This window comes from Schistocerca serialis, chromosome 12 (genome assembly GCF_023864345.2).
Source record: "Schistocerca serialis cubense isolate TAMUIC-IGC-003099 chromosome 12, iqSchSeri2.2, whole genome shotgun sequence".
NCBI lineage: Eukaryota > Metazoa > Arthropoda > Insecta > Orthoptera > Acrididae > Schistocerca > Schistocerca serialis.
The window spans coordinates 16,935,956-16,959,779 of record NC_064649.1 but is presented as its reverse complement, the minus strand read 5'-3'; the positions used below and the strand labels follow the sequence as shown (position 1 = coordinate 16,959,779).

Sequence of the window (23,824 nt, the reverse complement as noted above, 5' to 3'; positions counted from 1 at the left end):
TCTCGCTGGCAGATACCTGTTTAGCACTGCGGAAGACTTGAAGCCAAAGATTATTTGTAATTTATACAAAATAAATTAGTGGCACAGAGTCAGTATTAGCTCCATTTTAGAAACAAACAAAGTTTAGGCTCCCCTGTTGCGCGTGATGAGAGGAAATGAGCTGAAATTGGTTCTCTGTTAACTACTTTACAGCGATGCACAGATGTTTGTCTCTAATTGAGCAGGGTAAGACAAATTTAACCAAATGCCTCTGTTGCAGACAGAGGTAGACTCAAAATAATACATCTGACGCTGTAAGAGTATGGAAGCCGTGAGCCCTACCTGAAACATATGTAGAGAGAGACATGGGATTGACTGCATGCTCCCAGAGAAATACCTCGCAAGTCCCTAATTAGGACGGTTACAGAAATGGAGCCGAAGGTTTCTGTTCAAGAGAGCAGCACAAGCCTTTTGTTAGTAGCGAAAGAGAAGCATGCCCATTTTCTTCCCTCCCGACATGCACATAGAGACAAGGAAAATTTCATCTGTCTTGTCTTGTCGGTCGTTATAGGACGACCAGAGCGAAAACTGGCTGTCTACAGCATTGTGAGAGCGAAGTAGAGACATAGGAGTCTTATTTGATAGCGTAGAAGAAGCGGCATTTGACGCTATCGGCTCTAGCACAGTTACGAGACAAATAGAGATTCAGATCTCATCAGATATTATGAGATAAAGGGAGCCAAAGATTTGTTTATTTACCAGGTATACAGAGCGAGGTAGAAACACTGGTACATTGTCAACAATACGAGATAAACCAAGCCTAACAATACGGAAAAGAATTCATTCCTCTAGACTGGCATTTGGGAATGAACACAACATATCTGGGTTCTCCATGGCATGTTTAGAACCAAATAGAAATGCAGTATGTCTATCATGAAACAGGTAAAGGTAAATAAAATCAGATGCAGGCAGAAGCAGACCGAAAGGAATCTATGTAAAGTCATAAGAACAGAAAAGGATCACTATCCACAGGAAGTGTAGAGATGGAAGTGCTACTTCCATCATTAGATATTGCACGAGAAAAAAGGTAAAATACACCTTATGTACTACACAATTGCTGCTGATTTCTCTTTACACACAGTGTTAGGAATGCTGCTTTTGCAGTGTACAGAAAGAAGTAGAGATACTAGTATTTTAATAGTTGCAGCGATAATTTTAGAACACCTTTCCCGTTAGCATGTTTAAAGGAAACTCATAGGAACAGATATTTCTTTAAAGCATATAAAACGAATAGAGCCAAAGTCTCGCCTACAAGCTGCGTATAAAGAAATAGAAACTTCAGCTGGTCTCTCTTCAGATTCTGTGAAATGAAGTATCTCCCTAGACGTAGTCAACACAAGAGAACTTAAGATAGCTAACTACTGAGTACTTTAAAAAAGGTATACAGGGTGTTACAAAAAGGTACGGCCAAACTTTCAGGAAACATCCCTCACACACAAATAAAGAAATAATGTTATGTGGACATGTGTCCGGAAACGCTTAATTTCCATGTTAGAGCTCATTTTAGTTTCGTCAGTATGTACTGTACAGTTGGCCCAATTGAAGGAAGCTAATGTTGACTTCGGTGCTTGTGTTGACATGCGACTCATTGCTCTACAGTACTAGCATCAAACGCATCAGTACGTAGCGTCAACAGGTTAGTGTTCACCACGAACGTGGTTTTGCAGTCAGTGCAATGTTTACAAATGCGGAGTTGGCAGATGCCCATTTGATGTACAGGTTAGCACGGGGCAATAACCGTGGCGCGGTACGTTTGTATCGAGAGAGATTTCCAGAACGGAGGTGTCCCGACAGGATGACATTCGAAGCAATTGATCGGCGTCTTAGGGAGCACGGAACATTCCAGCCTATGACTCGCGACTGGGGAAGACCTAGAACGACGAGGACACCTGCAATGGACGAGGCAATTCTTCGTGCAGTTGACGATAACCCTAATGTCAGCGTCAGAGAAGTTGCTGCTGTACAAGGTAACGTTGACCACGTCACTGTATGGAGAGTGCTACGGGAGAACTAGTTGTTTCCGTACCATGTACAGCGTGTGCAGGCACTATCAGCAGCTGATTGGCCTCCACGGGTACACTTCTGCGAATGGTTCATCCAACAATGTGTCAATCCTCATTTCAGTGCAAATGTTCTCTTTACGTATGAGGCTTCATTCCGACGTGATCAAATTGCAAATTCTCACAATCAACATGTGTGGGCTGACGAGAATTCGCACGCAATTGTGCAATCACGTCATCAACACAGATCTTCTGTGAACGTTTGGGCAGGCATTGTTGGTGATGTCTCGATTGGGCCCCATGCTATTCCACCTACGCTCAATGGAGCACGTTATCATGATTTCATACGGGATACTCTACCTGTGCTGCTGGAACATGTGCCTTTACAAGCACGACACAACGTGTGGTTCATGCACGATGGAGCTCCTGCACATTTCAGTCGAAGTGTTCGTACGCTTCTCAACAACAGATTCGGTGACCGATGGATTGGTAGAGGCGGACCAATTCCATGGCCTCCACGCTCTCCTGATCTCAACCTTCTTGACTTTCATTTATGGGGGCATTTGAAAGCTCTTGTCTACGCAACTCCGGTACCAAATGTAGAGACTCTTCGTGCTCGTATTGTGGTCGGCTGTGATACAATACGCCATTCTCCAGGGCTGCATCAGCGCATCAGGGATTCCATGCGACGGAGGGTGGATGCATGTATCCTCGCTAACGGAGGACATTTTGAACATTTCCTGTAACAAAGTGTTTGAAGTCACGCTGGTACGTTTTGTTGCTGTGTGTTTCCATTCCATGATTAATGTGATTTGAAGAGAAGTAATAAAATGAGCTTCAACATGGAAAGTAAGCGTTTCCGGACACATGTCTTCATAACATCTTTTCTTTATTTGTGTGTGAGGAATGTTTCCTGGAAGTTTGGCCGTACCTTTTTGTAACACTCTGTAGCTAGCTGTGATTTCCTTTTTTTATGCTGATGCGAGAAGTCTATGGCGTACTGTTTAACAACAGTATCAAAACTCTTTACTTTGAGCACTTCCAGATAAAAGTGGAGAGGCATCACCTTCTTTCAACACTGCGACAGAGATAGTGTCAAGCATCATTGTGTTACACACGACAGTAGAGGTGGTGTTCACTTATTGGATACAAAGATGAAGGTGAACCCAACCGTTCTCGGCCAAGGTGCAGTCCGAGAAGAATGGAAAGACTAGTCTTTCATCATACTACGTGATCGAAACAGCCTCAGACTATCTGTACAATGAAAGCTCCGACTCATAACAGACACTCTTGAGAGAAATAGGAACAGTTCTCCACTGTCGCACAATGTAGCTCTCTACCTGCACACTACTCATCTCATCACAGAATTAATCAAAGATGCGTGGCCGACGTAACACAAATATGGAAAAGTCAGGTGCCCCAAATTGCACCGCGGTTGGAGGCAAGAACAAAGCAACTCCCGCAAGGGAGAAAGGGAAATAGAGCCAAAGGTTTCTGTCGCATGCTTAACGTGAGGTGAAGTCAAACCTTCTTTTCGTATGGTGGAGGAGGAAAGAATCGGCGTGATACAAACAGAAATGGACGCCTTCATCCACAGAGAGGAAGGCATAGCAATACTTCATTAATGCTATGGTATGAACGGAGCTCGATATTTTCAGCAGTAGCACACTTTTGTGGACATTATATTCCATCTGGTGTCCTGGGAATACGGTGCATTTATAAGACAGTAAAGGTGCTGGTCTTGACGGACACCGAAGGATCGGAACCTCTTTTAGGAGCAATTGTGACAGTAGGACCGCATGGTGCTGTGATCCTGGTGAAAGAATATAATTATGAAAGTAAAGTCATTGCTTGTCATAGCTCCAATAATAAATAATGTTTCAAATGCAGTAGATATTGGCATTGTTCTTCTGAGACAACGAATGTAGTGTCTTAATCTGTGTGGGGTAGGGAGGCTTAGTTACTCAGAAGACCAACTCCAATCCACAGTGTGTACTCATCGCTGTCCACGTCTGTCGAAACACCTAGATGACTGAAAACGAAAGGCTGTGACGAGATGTAATCATTTAGCAGGCCACTTCACATTCTATGACGTGTTCCATCACTGCAGAGGTTATCTACTTTTTTTCTGTCGCATCCGAGTAGGTTAACCGTGATACATGTGTTCGTCGATTACCTGAGACTGAATAGACATTAGGGAGATCCTCCCACAGTCGACTGACTACTGTCCAGTGCGTGTTTTCTTCATTGTAGAGTTGACCTTCCTCCTTTTTATGGGCCATTGTGGGTTTCCATCGCTGTAAGGATCACTCAGTATATTTCTGTGGCACCAAAGTAAATCCATTCAGAAAAGTAGCTTGGATGTCGAAATGACAGTGAATCAAATGGTGTGGATTCAGAGCATTGCATCTCCAGTGCGATGTGTATGTTCACCTCCGTAAAGTTATCCTCTGTGTCTCTGTGGTACTAGAGTAGATTTATCACAATACGTACGATAAGTATAGCATCCAACCATGAACATCCTACATTAGGTTGTCTCCCAGCTATTATGGGTTTCCATTACTGTAAGGATCGTATTTTCGTAGCACCAAAGTAGATTATTCTGAAATGTAACTTTTGATGTCGGAATGAGAGTGGCTGAAAGAACAAGGATTCACAATATTGTACCTCCAGTGCAATGTGTATGTCCATCACTGCACAGTTATCCTCTGAGTTTCTGTGGCACTACAGTAGATTTATCACAATACATAGATAGCTATGTCCGAAAATGAACATCGCCAATAGGTTGCCTCCAGGCCATTCATGTAGGGGTCACTCGCAAAATTTCTGCGAGAAAAAAGCACATTTATTCTAATATGGAGCTTGTATATCTTGACGAGGGCCAATAAAAGGAAGTCGATTTCACAGTAGGTTGTCTTCAGTCTATTGTATCTGTAGGATTCATTTTTCTCTGTTTCTCTGGTATCGAAGCAGAATTAGCACAAAACACAAATAACTAGCGTGCCTGAACAGTCGGTTTTCTTCCGACTATTGTTGGCTTCCATCACTGTACCAGTCACTCGCTGTACTTCTATGGCACCAAAGCATATTTGTTCTGATACGTAACTTCGTACACAGTAGGTTGTCTCCCGGCTATTGTGGGTTTCCATTACTGTAAGAAACACTCGCTGTATTTTTCTGGCACCAAAGTAGATGTATTCTAATTTGTAGCTTGAATGTCTGGACGTGAGCAAATAAAAGGATAGTGACTTCACAGTAGACGTGATGTACGTCCGTCACTGTAGCATGCACCTTCTGTGTTTCTGTAGTACCAAAGTAGATTTAGCACAAGACACGAATAACTGGGGAGTCCAAACACAAAAATATGAGGACAGTAAATTTTTCCCTTCGGTCACTGTGGGTTTCCATTACTGTAGGGCGCCCTTGCTGTATTTTTGTGGCACCAAAGGATACACTGAAGTGAAAAAAGTCATGGGATACCTCCTATTATGGTGTTGGATTTCCTTTCGCCCTGCATAGTGCAGCAGCTCGACGTGTCACGAAGTCATTGGAAGTCTTCTGTAGAAATGCTGTGCCATGCTTCTTCTATAGCTGTCCGTAATTGCGGAAGTGTTGCCGGAACAGTATTTTGTGCACAGACTGATCTCTCGATTATGCCCAATGTCGGGTGATTTGGGTGGCCAAATCATTCGCTCGAACTGTCCATAATGTTCTTCAAGGCAAACGCGAACCACTGTGGTCTGGTGACAGGGTGCATTGTCATCCATTAAAATTCCATCGTTGTTTGGGAACATGAATGCCATGAATGACTACAAATGGTCTCCAAGTAGCAAAGATAATCATTTCCAGTCACTGTTCGGTGCAGTTGGACCAGAGGGCCCAGTCCATTCCATGTAAACACAGCCCACACCATTATGGAGCCGCCATCAGCTTACACAGTGCCTCGATGACAACTTGGGCCCACAGCTTTGTGGCACCTACGCCATACTCGAACCCTACCATCATCTCTTACCAACTGAAATCGAGACTCATCTGACCAGGCCACGATTTTCCAGTCATCTAGGTCGAACCGACACGATAACGAGCTCAAGAGAGGCACTGCAGACGATGCTGTGCTGTTAGCAAATGCTCTCACGCCAGTCGTCTGCTGGCATAGCCCAACGCCAAATTTTGCCACACAGTCCTGAAGGATACGTCCGCCGTACGTCCCACACTGATCTCTGGGGTTATTTCAGGTAGTGTTGCTGGTCTGTTAGCACTGACAACTCCGTGCACGCACCGCTGCTCTCAGTCGTTAACTGAAGGTCGTTGGCCGCTCTGTTGTCCGTGGTCAGAGGTAATGCCTGAAATTTGGTACTCTCGACACACACTTGTCACTGTGGATCTCGTAATACTTAATTCTCTAACGATTTCCGAAATGGAATATCCCACGCACCTAGCTCCAACTACCATTGCACGTCCAAAGTCTGTTAACTCCCATCGTGTGACCATAATCACGTTGGACACCTTTTCACACATATCACCTTAGTACAAATAGCAGCTCCACCAGTGCACTGCCCTTTAATACTTGGAGTACGTGTTCCTACCTTCACCTGTATACGTGTATTTGCTGTCCCCTTGACTTTTGTCACCTCAGTGTATTTACCCTTCTGTGTAAGTCGTGCGAGTGCAAGGAGTCGGCTCTCACAGTAGGCTTTGTCCAGTCCGCCGTGTGTGTCCAGCACTGTAGTGTCGTGTGTGTGGCACCGCCAGTGGAAGCGCTGGAGCGGTTGTGTGGCTGCCGCAGGAGACGGCGCGCCGGCCCGGCGGCCAGGCAGCAGGGGCAGCAGCGTGCGCTCGGCGACGAGCCGCCACCCCAGCCTCACCTCGCTCAGGCCGACCTCCTCGTCTGCGTCGCTCAGCACGGAGCGGAGGCTCAAGAACGGCGCCGTGCCGCGGTCCTCCACGGCCGCCGAGATCCAGGCCTAGGCCAGTCCGTACTTCTCTCTGTGTAGCAGAACCTCACGACGAAGGCACGAGTAGTCTGCCACGCCACAGCACTCAGCTCTGTTCACTCGCCACTCGCTGCCGATTGTTGGGGCTAGGTCACTTCCTCTGCACAGGACGTTTCGGTGTCACAGTTTCATCATCATAGGCGTAATATAATATATTGGTTTGGTGCATAAGTTCGTAGCATTTTTCCATAAGTTTAATAAACACAACAGATATACGAGGGCTGTTCAAAAATAAGTTGACTTTTAAAAAATTGCATGGGCAACGTACATTAGACTATCGATTTTTCTTTGTTACGTTGGTACACATGTCCTGAACATATGTTCACAGTGTTGAGTGGTACTTAAGATAAGTAAATAAATTAGTGAAATCAAAGTGAAGTAGAAATTAGAAAATAAATGAAAAACTTGGTTTAGTTTGGAGAGTTACATACTGGCAAACAGCGGGCTGAGCAGATGAGACAATGACCGTGAAGTCAGCAAGTTCAGGAGAAGCCATCGCCCTCCCCACATAAGCGGATGCTATCGATTCAGCCGACAGGGCATCGCCCGACCGGCTCCCGTGTCTCTCAGTTGTCACATGTGAGCAAAGGCCCTCGCCTACATTCCAAGAGCCAATGAGTGACGTTAAGAAGTTCCTTTGAGAAGCTTTTCAACGTGACAGAAGAGGCAATGACCGTGAAGTCGTTCACCTACAGTGAACTGAAGTGAATAAATATGCGAGACACAGTGGGCCGGACAGAGAAGAGAGTAGCAGTAGTTTTCAGTCAGTTTCAGTGCTGAAGAGCGTCATGCAGGAAGAGACTACATCATACACAGACGCACCAAGTCCGCCGCTGTCATGGAATAGCAAGCAGCAGCCTCGGCGCCAGAAGACAGAAGTTAAAAGGTATTTCAAGTCTATTTTTTACGTACCCGGGTGACTTTTGAGAACAGGAAGGAGACAGCCTCACATCAGCAGAGTCCGTTGTTCAAGTCCGGGACACTGGCCTCCCCGTGCATTGGACGGTGATACCTTGGATGTGGCGTCCCAGTGTTTCTCTTCTCTAAGCAGCCGCGTGTGTTGTGCGTCGGCCAGCGGAGCGGCGCCGCGGGGGAAGGCCAGTGTCCCGGACTCGAACAACGGACTCCCCCTTGCCAGTCTTTGGCTGTCAGATCTTCATCCCAGCTCACAGGTGACTGCTGATGTGAGGCCGTCTCCTTCCCGTCCTCACGAGTCACCCAGGTACGTAAAAATCAGACTTCAAATACCTTTTAACTTCTGTCTTCTGGCGCCGAGGCTGCTGCTTGCTATTCCATTACAGTGGCGGACTTGGTGTGTCTGTGTATGATGTAGTCTCGTCCTGCATGACGCTCTTCAGCACCGAAACTGACTGAAAACTACTGCTACTCTCTTCTCTGTCAGGCCCACTGCGTCTCGCGTATTTATTCACTTCAATTCACTGGAGGTGAACGACTTCACGCTCATTGCCTCTTCTGTCACGTTGAAAAGCTTCTCAAAGAATCTTCTTAACGTCACTCATTGGCTCTTGGAATGTAGGCGAGGGCCTTTGCTCACATGTGACAACTGAGAAACACGTGAGCCGGTCGGGTGATGCCCTGACGGCTGAATCGACAGCGTCCGCTTACGTGGGGAGGGCGATGGCTTCTCCTGAACTTGCTGACTTCACGGTCATTGTCTCTCCTGCTCTGCCCGCTGTTTGCCAGTATGTAACTTTCTAAATTAAACCAAGTTTTTCATTTATTTTCTAATTTCTACTTCACTTTGGTTTCACTAATTTATTTACTTATCTTAAGTACCACTCAACAACAGTTTGAAGCACAGTCTAACGTAACAGTAGCGACACTCACTGCTGTAAAAGTTGTTACCGTTTGACAGATGGAGCGACACTAGGGCTCCAAGCGGCGAGTAAGGTGAACGTCAGATGCGTCGTAAGCATAATGTTTGTTTTGCATCCATTTCCTACGTACTTTACGAAATATCTTAGTTATTTTCTTGCCTCTAAGGGTTTGTGTAGTATCAGAAGGCATATATGTTTCTAAAAATGATTCTAAAATAAGCGCAAGTATGGATAAAAACCGTGAATCGAATGGCAAGCTACAACACATTCGTGAAAAAAACACTTGTGACGTTGGATAGACCTGCAGCTTACCACATTGATATCAAAAGAATATAAACACACAGATTCACACGTAAGAAGCATAGACATGTACGTTTACATTCAAAAGCGATCGACAGCTCATGTATCGTTCTGAAGGCCTACAGTGTTTGTCATTGTCGTCGCCTGTTGCCACAAGTACGACCTTCATCTTTATATCATTCTAAGTGGGACAAGCAACTGCCAAACAGTGGGTGAAATATGTTGAAAACATTATAATGAGCTGATTACATTACATTTCATGCATAACCAAATATTTCAATAATTTTCAAACAATCTGTCAGTGAACAAGGTGTCAACAAAATAATGTCATCACACGAAGGAAGCAAGGAAAATTAAGTGACTAACAACAGAAGTGAATGAAATACATACCAAACATTATGCTTTTGTAAGACACGAATAACTGCACTTAATCTAACCACTTCATCATCAAAGCAGGTCTGTGTTGACGATTCACACGAATCTGGCACTGATACGTGGAGAGCTGAAATGGCTGCTTCTGCGTCATTGGACTGATTTACAGCTTTACATGGATTGTCAAATCTTTGTGGCAGTTTACTCTTCATTGTCAGTTGAGGTGGCTTATTTGGGGTGTCAAAAGGTGTGGGTACTGCTTTCCACATGAGTTTATTATTGTCTGCGTTCATGAACTGGTTTTGTTCGAAATGTAGCGAACAATACCTAATATTATTATACAGGTAAACTGAGTCTTTTTCATAACGTCTTCTCGTCTGTTATTTAGCCATTTTCTGCTCCTAAAACGAAACATTAATCATGTAGTTTGCAAGTGAATCCTGACGATACAGTTTAGTTCAAATGGTTCAAATGGCTCTGAGCACTATGGGACTCAACTGCTGAGGTCATTAGTCCCCTAGAACTTAGAACTAGTTAAATCTAACTAACCTAAGGACATCACAAACAGCCATGCCCGAGGCAGGATTCGAACCTGCGACCGTAGCGGTCTTGCGGTTCCAGACTGCAGCGCCTTTAACCGCATGGCCACTTCGGCCGGCTTACAGTTTAGTAACATGATGGAATATACCTCTCAGGATCCTTAGGAAACCTAAAAAAGATAGCCGTGGTGTCTTCTTCCTGTTTTTGCTGCAATTTATTGCGTTACAAACACTCCCGTTGTAAAAACCATTGTAGAAATCAAAATAAAAAACCACTATTCGCTTTCACGATCGCGCCGAACTCACAGTTTAAGTTACTGGCCGCTTGGGGCGCGGTAGGCAACAAAATCGAGGCAAAGTGTAGCGACTGATGTGTTAGACTGTGGTTTGAAGTGTACAGCATACTTCGTTTGTTTTTGACAGATAGAAAGATTAGAGGTGTTTTAGTGTGCTCAGCGATTTTCAGTTACCATGGAAAACGGAACAAAGATTTCGCATCACATTTTGTGTGAAAAATGGAATCCGATGCTCTAAAATACTTGAAATGTTGACAGTGGCATACGGTGAGTCTGCTCTAAGTAAAAATAACTTTACAAGTGGTACATGGTCTTCCAAGATAACCGAGATGATACCAATGACGAACGTCGCTCTGGACGTCCCAGCATATCAACAACACATGGTAACGTCGAAGCTGTAAAGAAAATTGCTTTGGAAAATCGTCGAATTGCCGTAAGAGAAGTTGCTGAGGATGTTGGCATATCAATCGGCTCGTGTCATGCAATGTTTCTGATGTTTTCGGCATGAGACGTGTCAGCGAAGTTTGTTCCAAAACTTCTCAATTTTGATCAGGAGAGCCATCGCATAACATCGTCAGGAGCTCTTGAATGCCGTCAATGAAGATCCTGATTTTCTCAAAAGGGTCATAACTGGTGACGAAACATGGGTTTACGGTTATGATGTCCAAACCAAAGCCCAATCGCCCAGTGGAAGCATCCCGGAGAGCCAAGACCGAAAAAAGCATGTCAAGTTCGATCAAATGCCAAAGTTTTGCTCACTGTTTTTTTCCATTACCGTTGCGTAGTCCATCATGAATTTTCGCCTCAAGGTCGTACGGTCAATAGGGAGTGTTACCTTGACATTAAGCGCCATTTGCGAGATGCAATACGCAAAAAACGTCCGGAATTGTGGAAAAACAATTCATGGCTTTTGCATCACGACAGTGAACCTACTCATTTATTGTAGTCTGGGAGAGATTTTTTGGCCAGAAATATCACGACAGTAATGCCTCAACCACCATATTCACCGGATTTGGTCCCCTGCGACTTTTTCCTGTTTCCGAAACTGAAGAGACCTGTGAAAGGACGAAGATTTTCAACGAATGAGGAAATAAAAACTGCGTCGCTGGAAGTACTCAAGGCTGAACCAAAAAGTGCTTATGAGAAATGCTTCGAGGATTGGAAGAGGCGTCGGCACAAGTGTATTGCATCTGAGGGGGATTGCTTTGAAGGGGACAACATGAATATTGATGAATAAATAAATATTTTTTCATAAAAATATAAAGTCATCTTAATTTTTGAACACATCTCGTACATAACAGAGATCTTAGTTATCAATAATATATTCTCCTTGACTATTCACAACAGTCTGCCAACGCTGGGGTAAATTTTCGAATCTACTAGAGGAAACACGTGAATTTGAGGTGAAGAACTCGTTGAGCCATGACTGGAACGCATTTTCGTCTGGAAAGAGTTCATTGAAGGTTGTTCGATAGCGAGCGGAAAAGGTGAAAATCTGAGGATTCAAGAACAGATAAATAAGGTGGATGCAATATAACTTCTCAACCCAACTCCTCTACAACGTATTTTCTCAGTCTAGCAGAACGTCACCAGGCGTTATAGCGCATTAGCATCACTTCACACAGTCTTCCTGGTCGTTGTTCTTGGACTGTGTGTGTGCAAGACGTCTTACTTGTTACAAATAAATGTCAGCGGTGATGGTTACATATCAGGGAAGCAATTCGTAGTACATCACACTGTCACAGTTACACCAGATGCGTATCATTATCTTTTGTGGATACATGAAGGTCTTTGTTTGCTTTGTTTTGGTTCAACAGTTCGTTTCTCTCCCTTGTGTTAACACAGAGACACAATTTCTCTTCATAAATAACGATTTTCGGTGTTGTCCATGAGTCGATTGATGACCAGCAAGTAGACATGCGCTTATGGCCACTATACTTTCCCATTGCATGAAATGTCACCCGATGTCGGAATTATAACAGTTCGTCACATTTGTCAGTGCTCAAATAAAATGACGTAGATCATTGTGGATTAATGTGTTTAAATGATCTTCATCGAATCCCGTAGGTCTTCCTGAGCATGGAGAGTCACCTTAAGTAAGACAAAACGATCCTCCTTAAAGCAAGAAAACCATTTTCTGTCGTGCTCTGTCCAACAGAATTATCACCATACATGAGGCAAATCTTTCTGGCTGCCTTTGCTGTTGTCACCCTTCTACTGAACTCAAACAGAATAATATGTTAGAAATGTTCCAATTTCTCAACTCGGCACTCCATTTTCTAGCACCACAGCTGCACTCACTATCTCCAGATGACAAAATGATAATATGTACACTCAAACAGTAACAGTGAATTACAATAAAAAATGACAATCAATAAACAAAGCCATAGCAACTGAGATACCAACATGCAAAACGAAAAGGCTATGTACTTACGCACCAACCTAATACCAGGGTGAACAAGACAGTGACGAGCACTCAGCCATAATTAATTGTACAGGCTGTTTGACTGCTATAGTTACAAACAAAAGAAGCAAGCACAGGGCAATGAAACAAACAAACAATCCTAATAAACATAGGTCTGGAGTCCCTTTGTTTCCTCGATATGACATATGCACTAGTGCAGTTGTGCCGATGTTACAACACTGTCAGTGTCCAGGACTACATTTTGGATGCTGTTCCTTGTGGTGAAAGTGTTGTGAGCACAGTAATTCAGCCCAGATATCCACAGTGACAGAAAAGTGTTCCCTTGGTATGGTTCCTTAAAGGTGGTTGCTTGCACACTTGCCAATCAAACACTTCCCTTAATAGGCCTGCATTACAGCATAAATGTGGCAGTGTAATAAGAAATAACCAATAACATTTATTGCTAGTATCCAATGGCGGCTCATTGAAAATTATACCAATATGCTACAATGTGGTGACCTATAGCCTATTAACTTATCATCATATCTAATCACAACTAAATTGAATATATTAATTTTATGTATATACTGAAATTTCATAATTAATAGTTTATCATTGCAAAGAATTTAAAAACATTAAAAAAATTTGGTATCAGCAGGAATCAAACCTGGGACCACTCAGCTGCTGTGCCACTACAACAACAGCTCCTCAACAATCCCCCACACTTTACATTTGGATCTTTAGAGAGTGTTTTACCTTTTCCTATTGCCCATTAAGGCCAGATATTTTAGGAACCTGAAATGGGTATCAACCTGCTCCTATTCACATACTTTTATTTTATCTATAGTTTCTGTCAAGAGAATCAATGGCCCTTTGGAAATCAATAAGCATCTTTTGAATTCAGTAATCTGTGACAAATGATTGACTTCAGATTAAATATTTGTTCAGAACATGATCTGCCTTTCCTAAAACGACCTTCACATTCACCAAAATTACTCTCCACTGTCGTTTCTGTTCCGTTTAGTATAATCTTGGAAAATGTGTTGTATGCAACTGGTTGCAAAGAAATTCCTCTCTAGTTTTTAACATTTTGTTTATTGCCTTTCTTATGTAGTGAATGTACTAAGGACATCTTCCACTCTCCTGGGATTTTTTTCAAGTTTTCTCAAATATTAATTTTATTTCATTTTTGATTTTTGGTATTGACCACTTCAAAAGTTTTGTTGTAATAGAGTCTTCTCCACTACCTTTATAAGCTTTTAATTGAAAGGAAACCATAAAACAACTTGTTTCTTTGATAGTTGGGGGGAAGTGTTTGAGTATTTGAGCTTACAGATTGGTTCTGGAAAATTAAGAAGCTGATCAAAATATTTTGGAAGTATTTTGAAATTTTCAGTGTTACATAAGCCAAATTCGTGTGTCTTGTCCCATGCCCCTCTGCTGATAGATTTACATTTGAAGTGCATCTAACTCTTTGAGTCTCACTTCCTACTCTCTTCTTTTTTTTTTTTTTTTTTTTACCACCATCTAGCCATTAGCCTTTTGACGAAGATGAGTAGTAACTGTAACTAAATTTAATGAACTGAACAGTTTAAATATATTTAAATTGTATCATTAATAGTTTAACATTGAAAGGAATAAAATAAAATGAAAAAAATGTTGGTACTAGTAGGGCTGAAACCCAGGTTCACACCTTGTCACTCTGTGCATTGGACCAGTCAGGAGTCGATCATAATGCAGCTGACCTTAATTTCAGCACTGGTTTCTCATTAATGGGGAGAGAGGCACTACAAAACCTATTTTCATCCTAATAGGTTGAAAAATCAGCCAACCAGTTTGAAATAAAGGTTTATTAGCCCGTAAACCTTTGTTTGCAACTGGTCGACTGATTTTTCAACCTCTTCAGGTTTACACAGTTGCTGTTTGCAGCAATATTTTCATCCATTTTATTTACACACCAGCATGCATTCGAAGAGAAATGCGGTGATGTTAGTGCTATTTCCCACTCACATTTGAAGAGAAATGACATAATTTTAGTGTGATTTCTAGATCACATTCAAAGTAAAATGGCATAATTTTAGTGTAATATTATCAGTGTGCTGTAGCACATTATCACATGATAACCAGCCGCCACTAAGAGTATGTGATAGAATGGTAAGCCCTACTTAAATTTGGTACAATTTGATGTATGACAGGAATAATCAAGGTGAAATGAATGGAAAGGAAAGGGAATGGAAAAGAGAGAGGAAGGAAATAATGACTTCCCTGCACAGGGGTTGCAGCAAAAAAAAAAAAAAAAAAAAAAAAAAAAAAAAAAAAAAAAAAAAAAAAAAGAAAGTTCAAAATTTATTCCAGAACGAGAGTCGAAGGCAGATGCTCCACTTCTCTAGAATGGTTGCCTTAAATGCATCAGCCTTCCAGACACACTTTCCATCCAACCCAAATGCCTAATTTTGGGTCTGATGGAAAACTTGTGCGGATGGCCAATGCGGTTAAGGCAACCATTCTAGAGAAGCTGAACATCTGAGTTCGACTCTCATTATGCCACAAATTTTCAACTCTCGCCATTACATTGCCCTGTTTCCCATGCTGTTTCCTTCAACCCTAATTATTCATGTGTATGTCCCTGCTGCTTCATCACAAGTGGTGTCTGCTCTGTCAGACATGTCCAAAAGTCCAAAAGAACTGATTTCTCTCATATCTATGATGTTCTATACCTAATAGAATAATTTCTAACTTTGCTCTCTCTTGACAGTCTATGGCACTGATACTATAACTGATACTAATGATTGCAGAAACTCTGTTAATGATCCTAGTTCTCTGTGTGTAGTGTCTGCTAAGTCAGAAGGTAATCTTTCATGGTGCTGTATTGAGCTGGCTGCAGGCGTTGAACTGTCTAACTGCTGATTCAGGACTGGACGAAAGTCCATGGTACACAAATACTTTCTTTGAGATGTATTTGCAAATCTAATCCTGGAAAGCTCACATTTGTACTTACACAACACCTGTATAGTATTGACAAAATATAGTTAAGTCCAATATAGGTTACTAGGGCACTGAAACGCAAATGACACCATAAGATAATGCACATTGAGGCCATCACAGGTAATCTCTCTTCAGTGTTACATAGTATTTTGATACATCATCAGCATAAATAGGACAGGACAGCAACCAAGCAGTCAACTGTAATACAAAAATGATGATGATAACATTTCCCTCTAGTAATCTGTTACCTTCAGACATCACTTAACATACATAGTTTCAGTCATCTAGAAATTATGTGGCGTATATATTAACATCTGTACAAGATGTTTGAACACAATGGGAGATATATGACTCAGTGTGTTGGCCAACTGCATTTTGTCTTTCCAAGATGACATTCTCATGAACGTTTTGTTTTTGTTTTCCACTGTTTTTAGGTTCTCACTGCACCATTTCTAACAAACTATAAAAGCTAAAGGATGACTACTGCTGCATCCTGTGACTTGAACCCAAACCTTTGCCTTTCACAGATAATGGTCTTGTCAATCAAGTTACCGAGTGAGGCCTCAAAACAAGATTTAAAGCTTCAATATGTCAGTACCTCTTACATATTTTCCAAACTATTTTGTTCTGCATATTTTTCTGAAGTCGTCATTCAGGCACCTTGCAGCAAGAAAAGAATTACTGAAAAACAAGCTCTCATATCACACCATGGGGCACTCTTTGATGGTGCTTTCAGCAAGGCAATTGACCACAAAAGCAAGGGTCAAGGTCCAAATCCTGGTCCAGCACACAGCCTTAATCTGTCAAGCAATGTCAACAGAACTCTCCGCAAAACTGCATCACTCTGAAGCAGACTGACACACAGAAATAACCTCCACAGTGTGTCAAAGCTGTGTTCTGGACATCAACATGAACTCCAATCTTAGACTTATAGGACCAGTGATCTGCCATGTGAAATGCTCCCTTAGAGATTAACACAGGGATCGAACTCCTAGGCAAATTACTCAAAACAGGAACAACGTATCAGGGTGGCGTAAACCACTGAAAGTACGGGTGTCCCAATAAATAAACACATTAATATTACCTAATTGTTCAGTCACTACATATCAACTTTGTCCAGCCAGGTTTAAGCCTCTACTCTAAAGTAGACATTTACATCAGGAACAAAGCCAACCTCAGAGCATGAGTGCGGAGGATAAATCTAGAACTGTTTGGTCCACCTGGAAAAAATCTTTAGTTCCAAAAAAATGATGATGCAAGAGTCTTAATCTGAGACCTGATTCTAGTGAGCCAGATGAGCAACAATCTTCAGATCAAATAAACTTCAGGTTGGTAATAACACTGGGTTTCAAGTGGGAAATGTGGAAATTTGGAACACGGCAACCCCATGGAGTGAGGATGGCAACTTCAGAGGTAAAAGGTTATGGAATATGAAGTGGATGTGGTGGGATGAACAGAGCAGAAGTCCAAAGGGCTAAGGACCCCATACACAGACTGACAGGCTGACCAATCTACCAACCCACTCACTGAACAGGTTAGCTCCAATCTGCTCACTTGTGTGTGGACAATGAGCTTGTGGTCGAGTCTGGGGTTTAAGGGCATCGCTCCACTGGTGGACCCCTACCTACTTACACCAACCAGCCAGCACACACTCTACCAGTACTGGCAGGTAGGGTAACCAAGTTGATATTGGTGTCCACACACAAACAGGTCACGGCTATGGTTGGCGAGGGGGTCACCCACACTGTTTGAGCTGTGAATGGGCACCCTTAGATACAATCAGGTGACCAATGGGTTTGTGCAGACAACAGAGTATCTGGTGCTCAGGACCAACTTCTACATTGTGCTGCCTCCCTTCCGTTATCCCTTCCTGCTGACATCAGTAGGATTCCAATCTGTCCCAACATTGTAGGTATCATCTCTACTTTTCCGTAACTGTCGCATGTCCCAAATGAGTATGATGGGGCACACTCAAGCCCCTATTTTTCTGGTTTACTTCTATAGTTATACTTTTTTATATCATATTGTATAATTTTCATCTGTGGAAAGTGAACTTCTTGTAAAAATAAACTATAATACGAGCTTCTTAGAGTTCTATTAACATGTTCTAAGATGAACAAAAAAAAACTTCTAAAAGCCACTACACGAGACAACAAGTACATTTACAAGTTCCATACCCAACCCCACTGATTTTCACCAGTGTATAAGGCAAACACTGTTAACTTTTAAATATTTTAAGCTTCAAGTATGATATTTGTAGTTTAGTTTTGGTGTAAGGATAAAAACTGACAGAATCTTAGTAAGAACTGCACATTTAATATATTAAGCACTACCTTTTGTTTGGGATGTCCTGCCTTTTGGCTTGCCAAAGGTGGCATTGTCCCAACTTTTGACTTGTCAATGGTGGCACATTCATGACTTTAGACTAGCCAAAGGTGGCAACCCTTAATATCATTCTATTTTTTGTTTAATTCTCTTCGTTGATTAGCTGGTTAATTGAGATCAGAATGACTTTATAATGGAGTAAAAGGTACACATAGAAGTGATCGGTTATGTATGATACAATTCAAAACATGAAACAACACATAGTACCCAAGCAGCACTGCAACAATAATGTGATTCCTTTTTCATTATTCCATTGTTGGTCAGTATGAAGCTGAAACAAAACAGCCAATACAAAGTACACTCTTCCTACTTTCATTGCATTGCCTCACTTGGGAAAACGAGTGGCTCCATCTAGTAGCCTAAAACAAGAAACAAGAATCTCCATATCAGGGTAAGGGAGGTCTTAATGGAACTGTTGATCCACACATTCCAGTCTAAATCTCCTCGTGATTCCCTTTCACATATTACCCCCCCCCCCCCTCCTACTTTAGACCCCTCCAATCCATTTCCTACCTGTCTTTTTTCTTCCCCCTCTACTTCACCCGTATCCTTCCCTTTCTTTCTGCCCTTCCTTATTTTTTCAGAAGTCACAGAACTGTGGCCCTCCACCTCCCCCTGAAATGGTATCTATGACACACGCCCACCTGCAGTGCTTCAGTTATGCCACGATAAGCACATAATCTCCCCCCCCCCCCCCCCCCCACAACATTTGTGCCATGCACTAGATTGCTGTTTAGGATGGAGATGGGCAACAGAGTCTTATCACTGATGATTCCAAAACCATACCAAACTGATTCTGCACAACACCAACTCTTCAAAATAGAGAAGTAGCACCAAGAACTCCGATCCTGAACACGAGCGAGCCCTATGGGCTTCAGCTGTGTGAACCAAGTGCACTATTTCTCTATAAATCATGTTAGCAAAAGATGTCTGCTTGGCAGTAGTCATTTCTTCTTTTGCTACTTGAATAAAATGACACTATAGAAATAACTCAGAGACAATGACTGTTTACAGCTGTGTGTTGAGGAAAAGGCTTCTTTTTGTAAGCAGAAGATAGATAAACAAGGGATAGGAGAACTTACGTGTCTCACTCAATTAATTCTTAAACTGTCTTTCTTTCTAGGTATATTTCTCATTCAGTTATTGCACCCCTTCTGTGCCTGGACACTTTGCAGGGGCCTATCTTCCTACACCTTTAGTATGGCCTTCAGTAAGCCCTAGACTGATAGGAAGCTATTATATGTTGATAACAGACTGGTAAAGACAAAGAAAGTGTGTAAACAGGTTTCCTAAAGTTGGGTGGCCTAGTGTGGTGTGGCAAAAGCCATATCTGATGTTAAGATGAAATTGGAAATGGAAGAGGTGAGGATAGTAGAATTAAACTGAATATGATTCTAAATGCATAAACCATTTCCTAAGTTCAGTATTTGGAACATTGTGGTGTCCACTGCTGAGTCCTTCTGTTTATTGGCATCATCCACTGAACAAGCCACACTGAATCTTATGCAGTAGAGACAATTTGAGTTAATATCGATTTATTTTCCATACTCTCACAAATTCTCAATGACCTGTGCTACCCCTTCCATACAAATTCTTTTGGATATAGAGAAGTGTTACAAAATTATGGCAAACGGTCATTGCAGTGACAGAAATGCAGATATGAGGTAAGTAAGTCAGCAGTCCCAATCAGAACATATCTGGTTATCATACAGAGTGTCAATCACAACTTATTTTCAGAGGCAACAAGCAGTTGCAGGAAGCTATCAAATCATATGAGTTGTGATGTAGGTTTCACATATACTCCCCTATTCCCTAATGCTCTGATATCTATACTGTGTGTTTGGAAATTCCTGTTACAGACTTCTAGGACTTGCAAAAGGGAATGACTATATGATATTTTGAATAGGAACCCATGTCCGGGAATGTACCATTCCTGTTCTACAATGGTATCAATTCAGATGTGTAACATGTCCACATCAAATTCTATTCACAGATGAATGTCAGTTCAGTAGGGATTGTGTCCTGAATTCGTGAAACAGCTATGTCTGGACAGACAAAAACCCTTGTGCCACACATGTTCGGGGATTTCAGAACTGGTTTGGTATCAATGTATGGGCAGGTGTTTTGGACAGTCATATGATTGACCATAACTTCTTCCTCTCAAGCTACCTGGTCCTGTACACTTGATCTTCTTACAAAATGTTCTGAATCCATTCTTGGAAGCTGTGCCATTCAATGTCCATCAGTAAATGTGGTTTCAGCATGATGTTGCCCACCTACCTTCTCACGCTCAGTTCAGAGACATCTCAACAGATGATACTGTGAAAGACTGATAGGCCAAGATGGACCAGCCATATGGTCACCGCAGTTGCCAGATTTAAATCCTACAGACTACTTCTTGTGGGGGCATATGAAAATTTTAATTTACTGGACTCCTGGCATATGTTCTGGCCGATGCACTAGAAACTGAAGAGACACCAGATGGGATGAAGTGTGTGTTCCATGTACAGGTACAATGTCTGTAACAATGTTGGTAGTCACCATATCGAGCCACTGCTGTAATGCATCAGTACCATCTGTATGTACAGCATGCTGGGGTCTTTTTTGTTTTGGAATAATGTAAACACATAATGTTAAGTGCTAATACAAACAAATGTGCTTAAGCGATAAACAGTTGTTTCATTACGTTTCCTTCAGTTCCTCAAACAGAAGTGGATGAGTTAAACATCTGAATTGAAACAGTCATAGAATGGAAATGGTACATTTCTGGACATGGGTTCCTATTCAAAAGAATATGCACTCACTCTCCTTTACAAGTTCTAGAAGTTTGTAACAGGAATTTCCGAACACCCTGTATTTATTCATGGAACTAACACTGCGTTGTAACTAAGTCACCTTGTACTCTGTCCTACCTCTCAAGAATGCTTGTCAATATTCAAGAATCTGTGGAAGTTATAGTAGCAGAGTAGTAGAGGTAAGATGAAACTGGGCATTAGGTCTACGAGTATCCTCAGGTAGACCAGTGATAACATGCTTGTAAAAGCCAAAGATCTGGGTTCTCAGTTCATATCTCTGTCCATCACACATTTTTGCCACTCGAGGTTCCAAAGTGCGGACTGCTCAATCCAGTCTGACACTCAACAGGTGATGCAGCGCGCCGGCGCCACTCCTACCTGGTGGCGAGCCGCCAGCCCAGCATGTCATCTCTGCGACCGCCGTCACCGACGCCTTCCTTTGGTACTAACAGAAACCCATCAACAGTAGATAAGCTGCTGTCATCTTCTGATGGATAAGTAGAAGTTGCTCCTATCCAAGTGCCAGCACCGTGCTCCTAGAAGTTGTGAGCAGCTGTTTCAAAGATGTGCGGCATCTCACATCAAGTTTCCTGCCTGAACTTCCATTTGGATGTGCAGTTACTTCTTTCTAGGCAACAGAAGCTTCTTCATGCTGCCAAAGGACCGTTTGAATGTGCTGGCTACTACTGTCACTTTTGTTTCACCTTGGGCTGTTCCTGAGGAAATGATCACAAATGACATTTCACTCACATAGCTATCAACCACTGCTTCATTGTCGTGCTGTAGCTCACCATAGATTTTTAGTTTATAGACATTATAGTGGGATTACAATATTTTTCCATTCATTTATCCAAATATGCAACAATTTTGCCTAGAGAAATAGAAGAATTGTTTGATAATAAAGCTATGATTGCTCATTCCTGATGTTTTTATCATAATTTTGCAGCTTCCTTTGATAGCACAGCATAAAGTATGGGCAGGCTGCATACAAAAGAAATGGGCCCTCATTGCATCAAGCTGTTTCTAGCGAAAATTCAGATTGTTTTTTAGCACTCATTATGCAGATCTTAAGAATTTTGTATTGCTGTTAAATGCCATTTTTTTTCTTTTTATTAGATGGCAGAAGCACCTTTAGATATCTAGGCAGTTTTTGAATGTATGTGTCAATGATTCATAGTACTTTCTTTCTTATTTTGTTTTAGCACAGCGAAGTGTGCAACTTTAAACAATATCTGCCTGCAATGTTACAAAATGTATCACTTTTATTCAAATGAATGGAGTATTGTGCAACAAATTTGATCTGATTCATTTATGGTTTTGTTAATTACTCTCTTAATTCCACATAAAATTGAAATGTGCATTTCTTACCACATTTCTAAGTTTCCATCAGTTATTAACCACTACTTCACTGTTTTGCAGTAGTATTTTTTAATTTTCTTTTGCCTTTCAGTGGAATTTTCAAATATATTTTTGTATTACTTTATCAAGGTGTGTGAAAATCATTGTTTACAAGAGAAGCAAGTGAGCACATAATAAACCAAAGAGCTGGTAGCACAACCATCCAACTACTACATTTGCTTTTATATTGGGTGTGCTTCTTCAGCAAAGAATATGCCAACAAGGTAGAAGATGTTACTGTGAGTACTTAGCTGGCAACTTGCCAAAACTTCACATTTCTTTGTTCATTTCAACTTGTTCCCTTTCTTTCACTACTGACACTCAGATAGTTTCTCTTTGTCAATGGAAACAGAGGTAGGGAACTCACATTCCTTCACATTACTGTGTTTCAAGAACTACCTGATCACAAAATGAACAAAAAATAAGCAATAGGTTACAGATAATACTGAAGAATTCGTTCCAAAAATTTATGTGGAAATCTTAATCTTTATTTTCTGATTCTTGTCAAGTTCTCGAGGAAGAAATTGGAAAAGTGATAACTTCGTTGGTGAAAAAGGAAATCTGTTATGGCTGGAACTGAATTACTAATTTACAGTTTCAGAAAATGAGATATCTCTATGTAGAGCAATATACTTAGATCAGCTGTTGTTTATGTGAACTTCTGCCACTAGAGAAATGGTAATCCAATACTACCAAAACAACCAAAACAAAGAGAGAGAATGAACATTCAGGATGAGGCTGAATTATACACACAAAGTTTCAGATATTGATCTAGGTGGTTATCTGATTGACTGAAAATAATGAATCTTTAATGTCCTGTACCTCATTATACATTTTTGCATTAGTTCTATTTTTAACTGTACAGTACCTAGAATACTTGCACAAATTTTTCAGCTGACTCAGGTACTTCCTGTTGGTAAGACAGTTAAATACTTTGTTTCTCCCTTTGCTACTAGCACATTTAACTGTGTTGTCAATGTTTTCTTTACAAACATCACATGTACCATGCTGTATCACATGTACTTGCATTGCTTCAGAGTTATTCTGACTGCAGAACAGTCCTAGTGGTAATATGGCAATGAACAGCATTCATTAATTTGTAATGAGTCAGTGGAGAGTATGGGTACCTTACATCAAAACACTCCAAAAGAATTCAGATCAACCTCAAAAGTGTGTCAGCAGCGTTTTGACTCAACTTGCATACAGTCACTTTCATCCATATATAACTAATTAATGGGAAATGAAATAGCATAGAATAAATATTGTCTATCTACATTGTAAGATATTTTATCAGAATAACCTCAATTCAGATGAAAAATGTTACTCAGTCTCAGTATATAGGCAGTAGTTTTGTTATGAAGCAGAAAAACAGCAGAACAATGAATTTCTTGGGTGATTTCATTCCTGGTATGATGTCTTTCCCATGTTTTGCAACCCTGCCAAACTGCAGAGAACTGGCATGACCAACAGTGCTATACA

The 23,824-nt window shown here is 41.5% G+C and overlaps 1 protein-coding gene across 4 annotated transcripts in view; it reads left to right on the top strand.

Annotated features, from left to right (window-relative positions):
• Window positions 1-23,824, top strand: part of LOC126428105 (uncharacterized) — an 857,744-nt gene that overhangs the window by 791,972 nt on the left and 41,948 nt on the right. For 2 of the 4 annotated variants that reach the window (XM_050090006.1, XM_050090009.1), the window contains exon 8: window positions 21,297-21,389. The exons of the other annotated variants lie outside the window; for them this stretch is intronic. In XM_050090006.1, coding sequence (XP_049945963.1) covers window positions 21,297-21,389 — 93 coding nt within the window. The remainder of the gene's footprint in view (window positions 1-21,296; window positions 21,390-23,824) is intronic. 4 annotated transcript variants of the gene reach the window in all.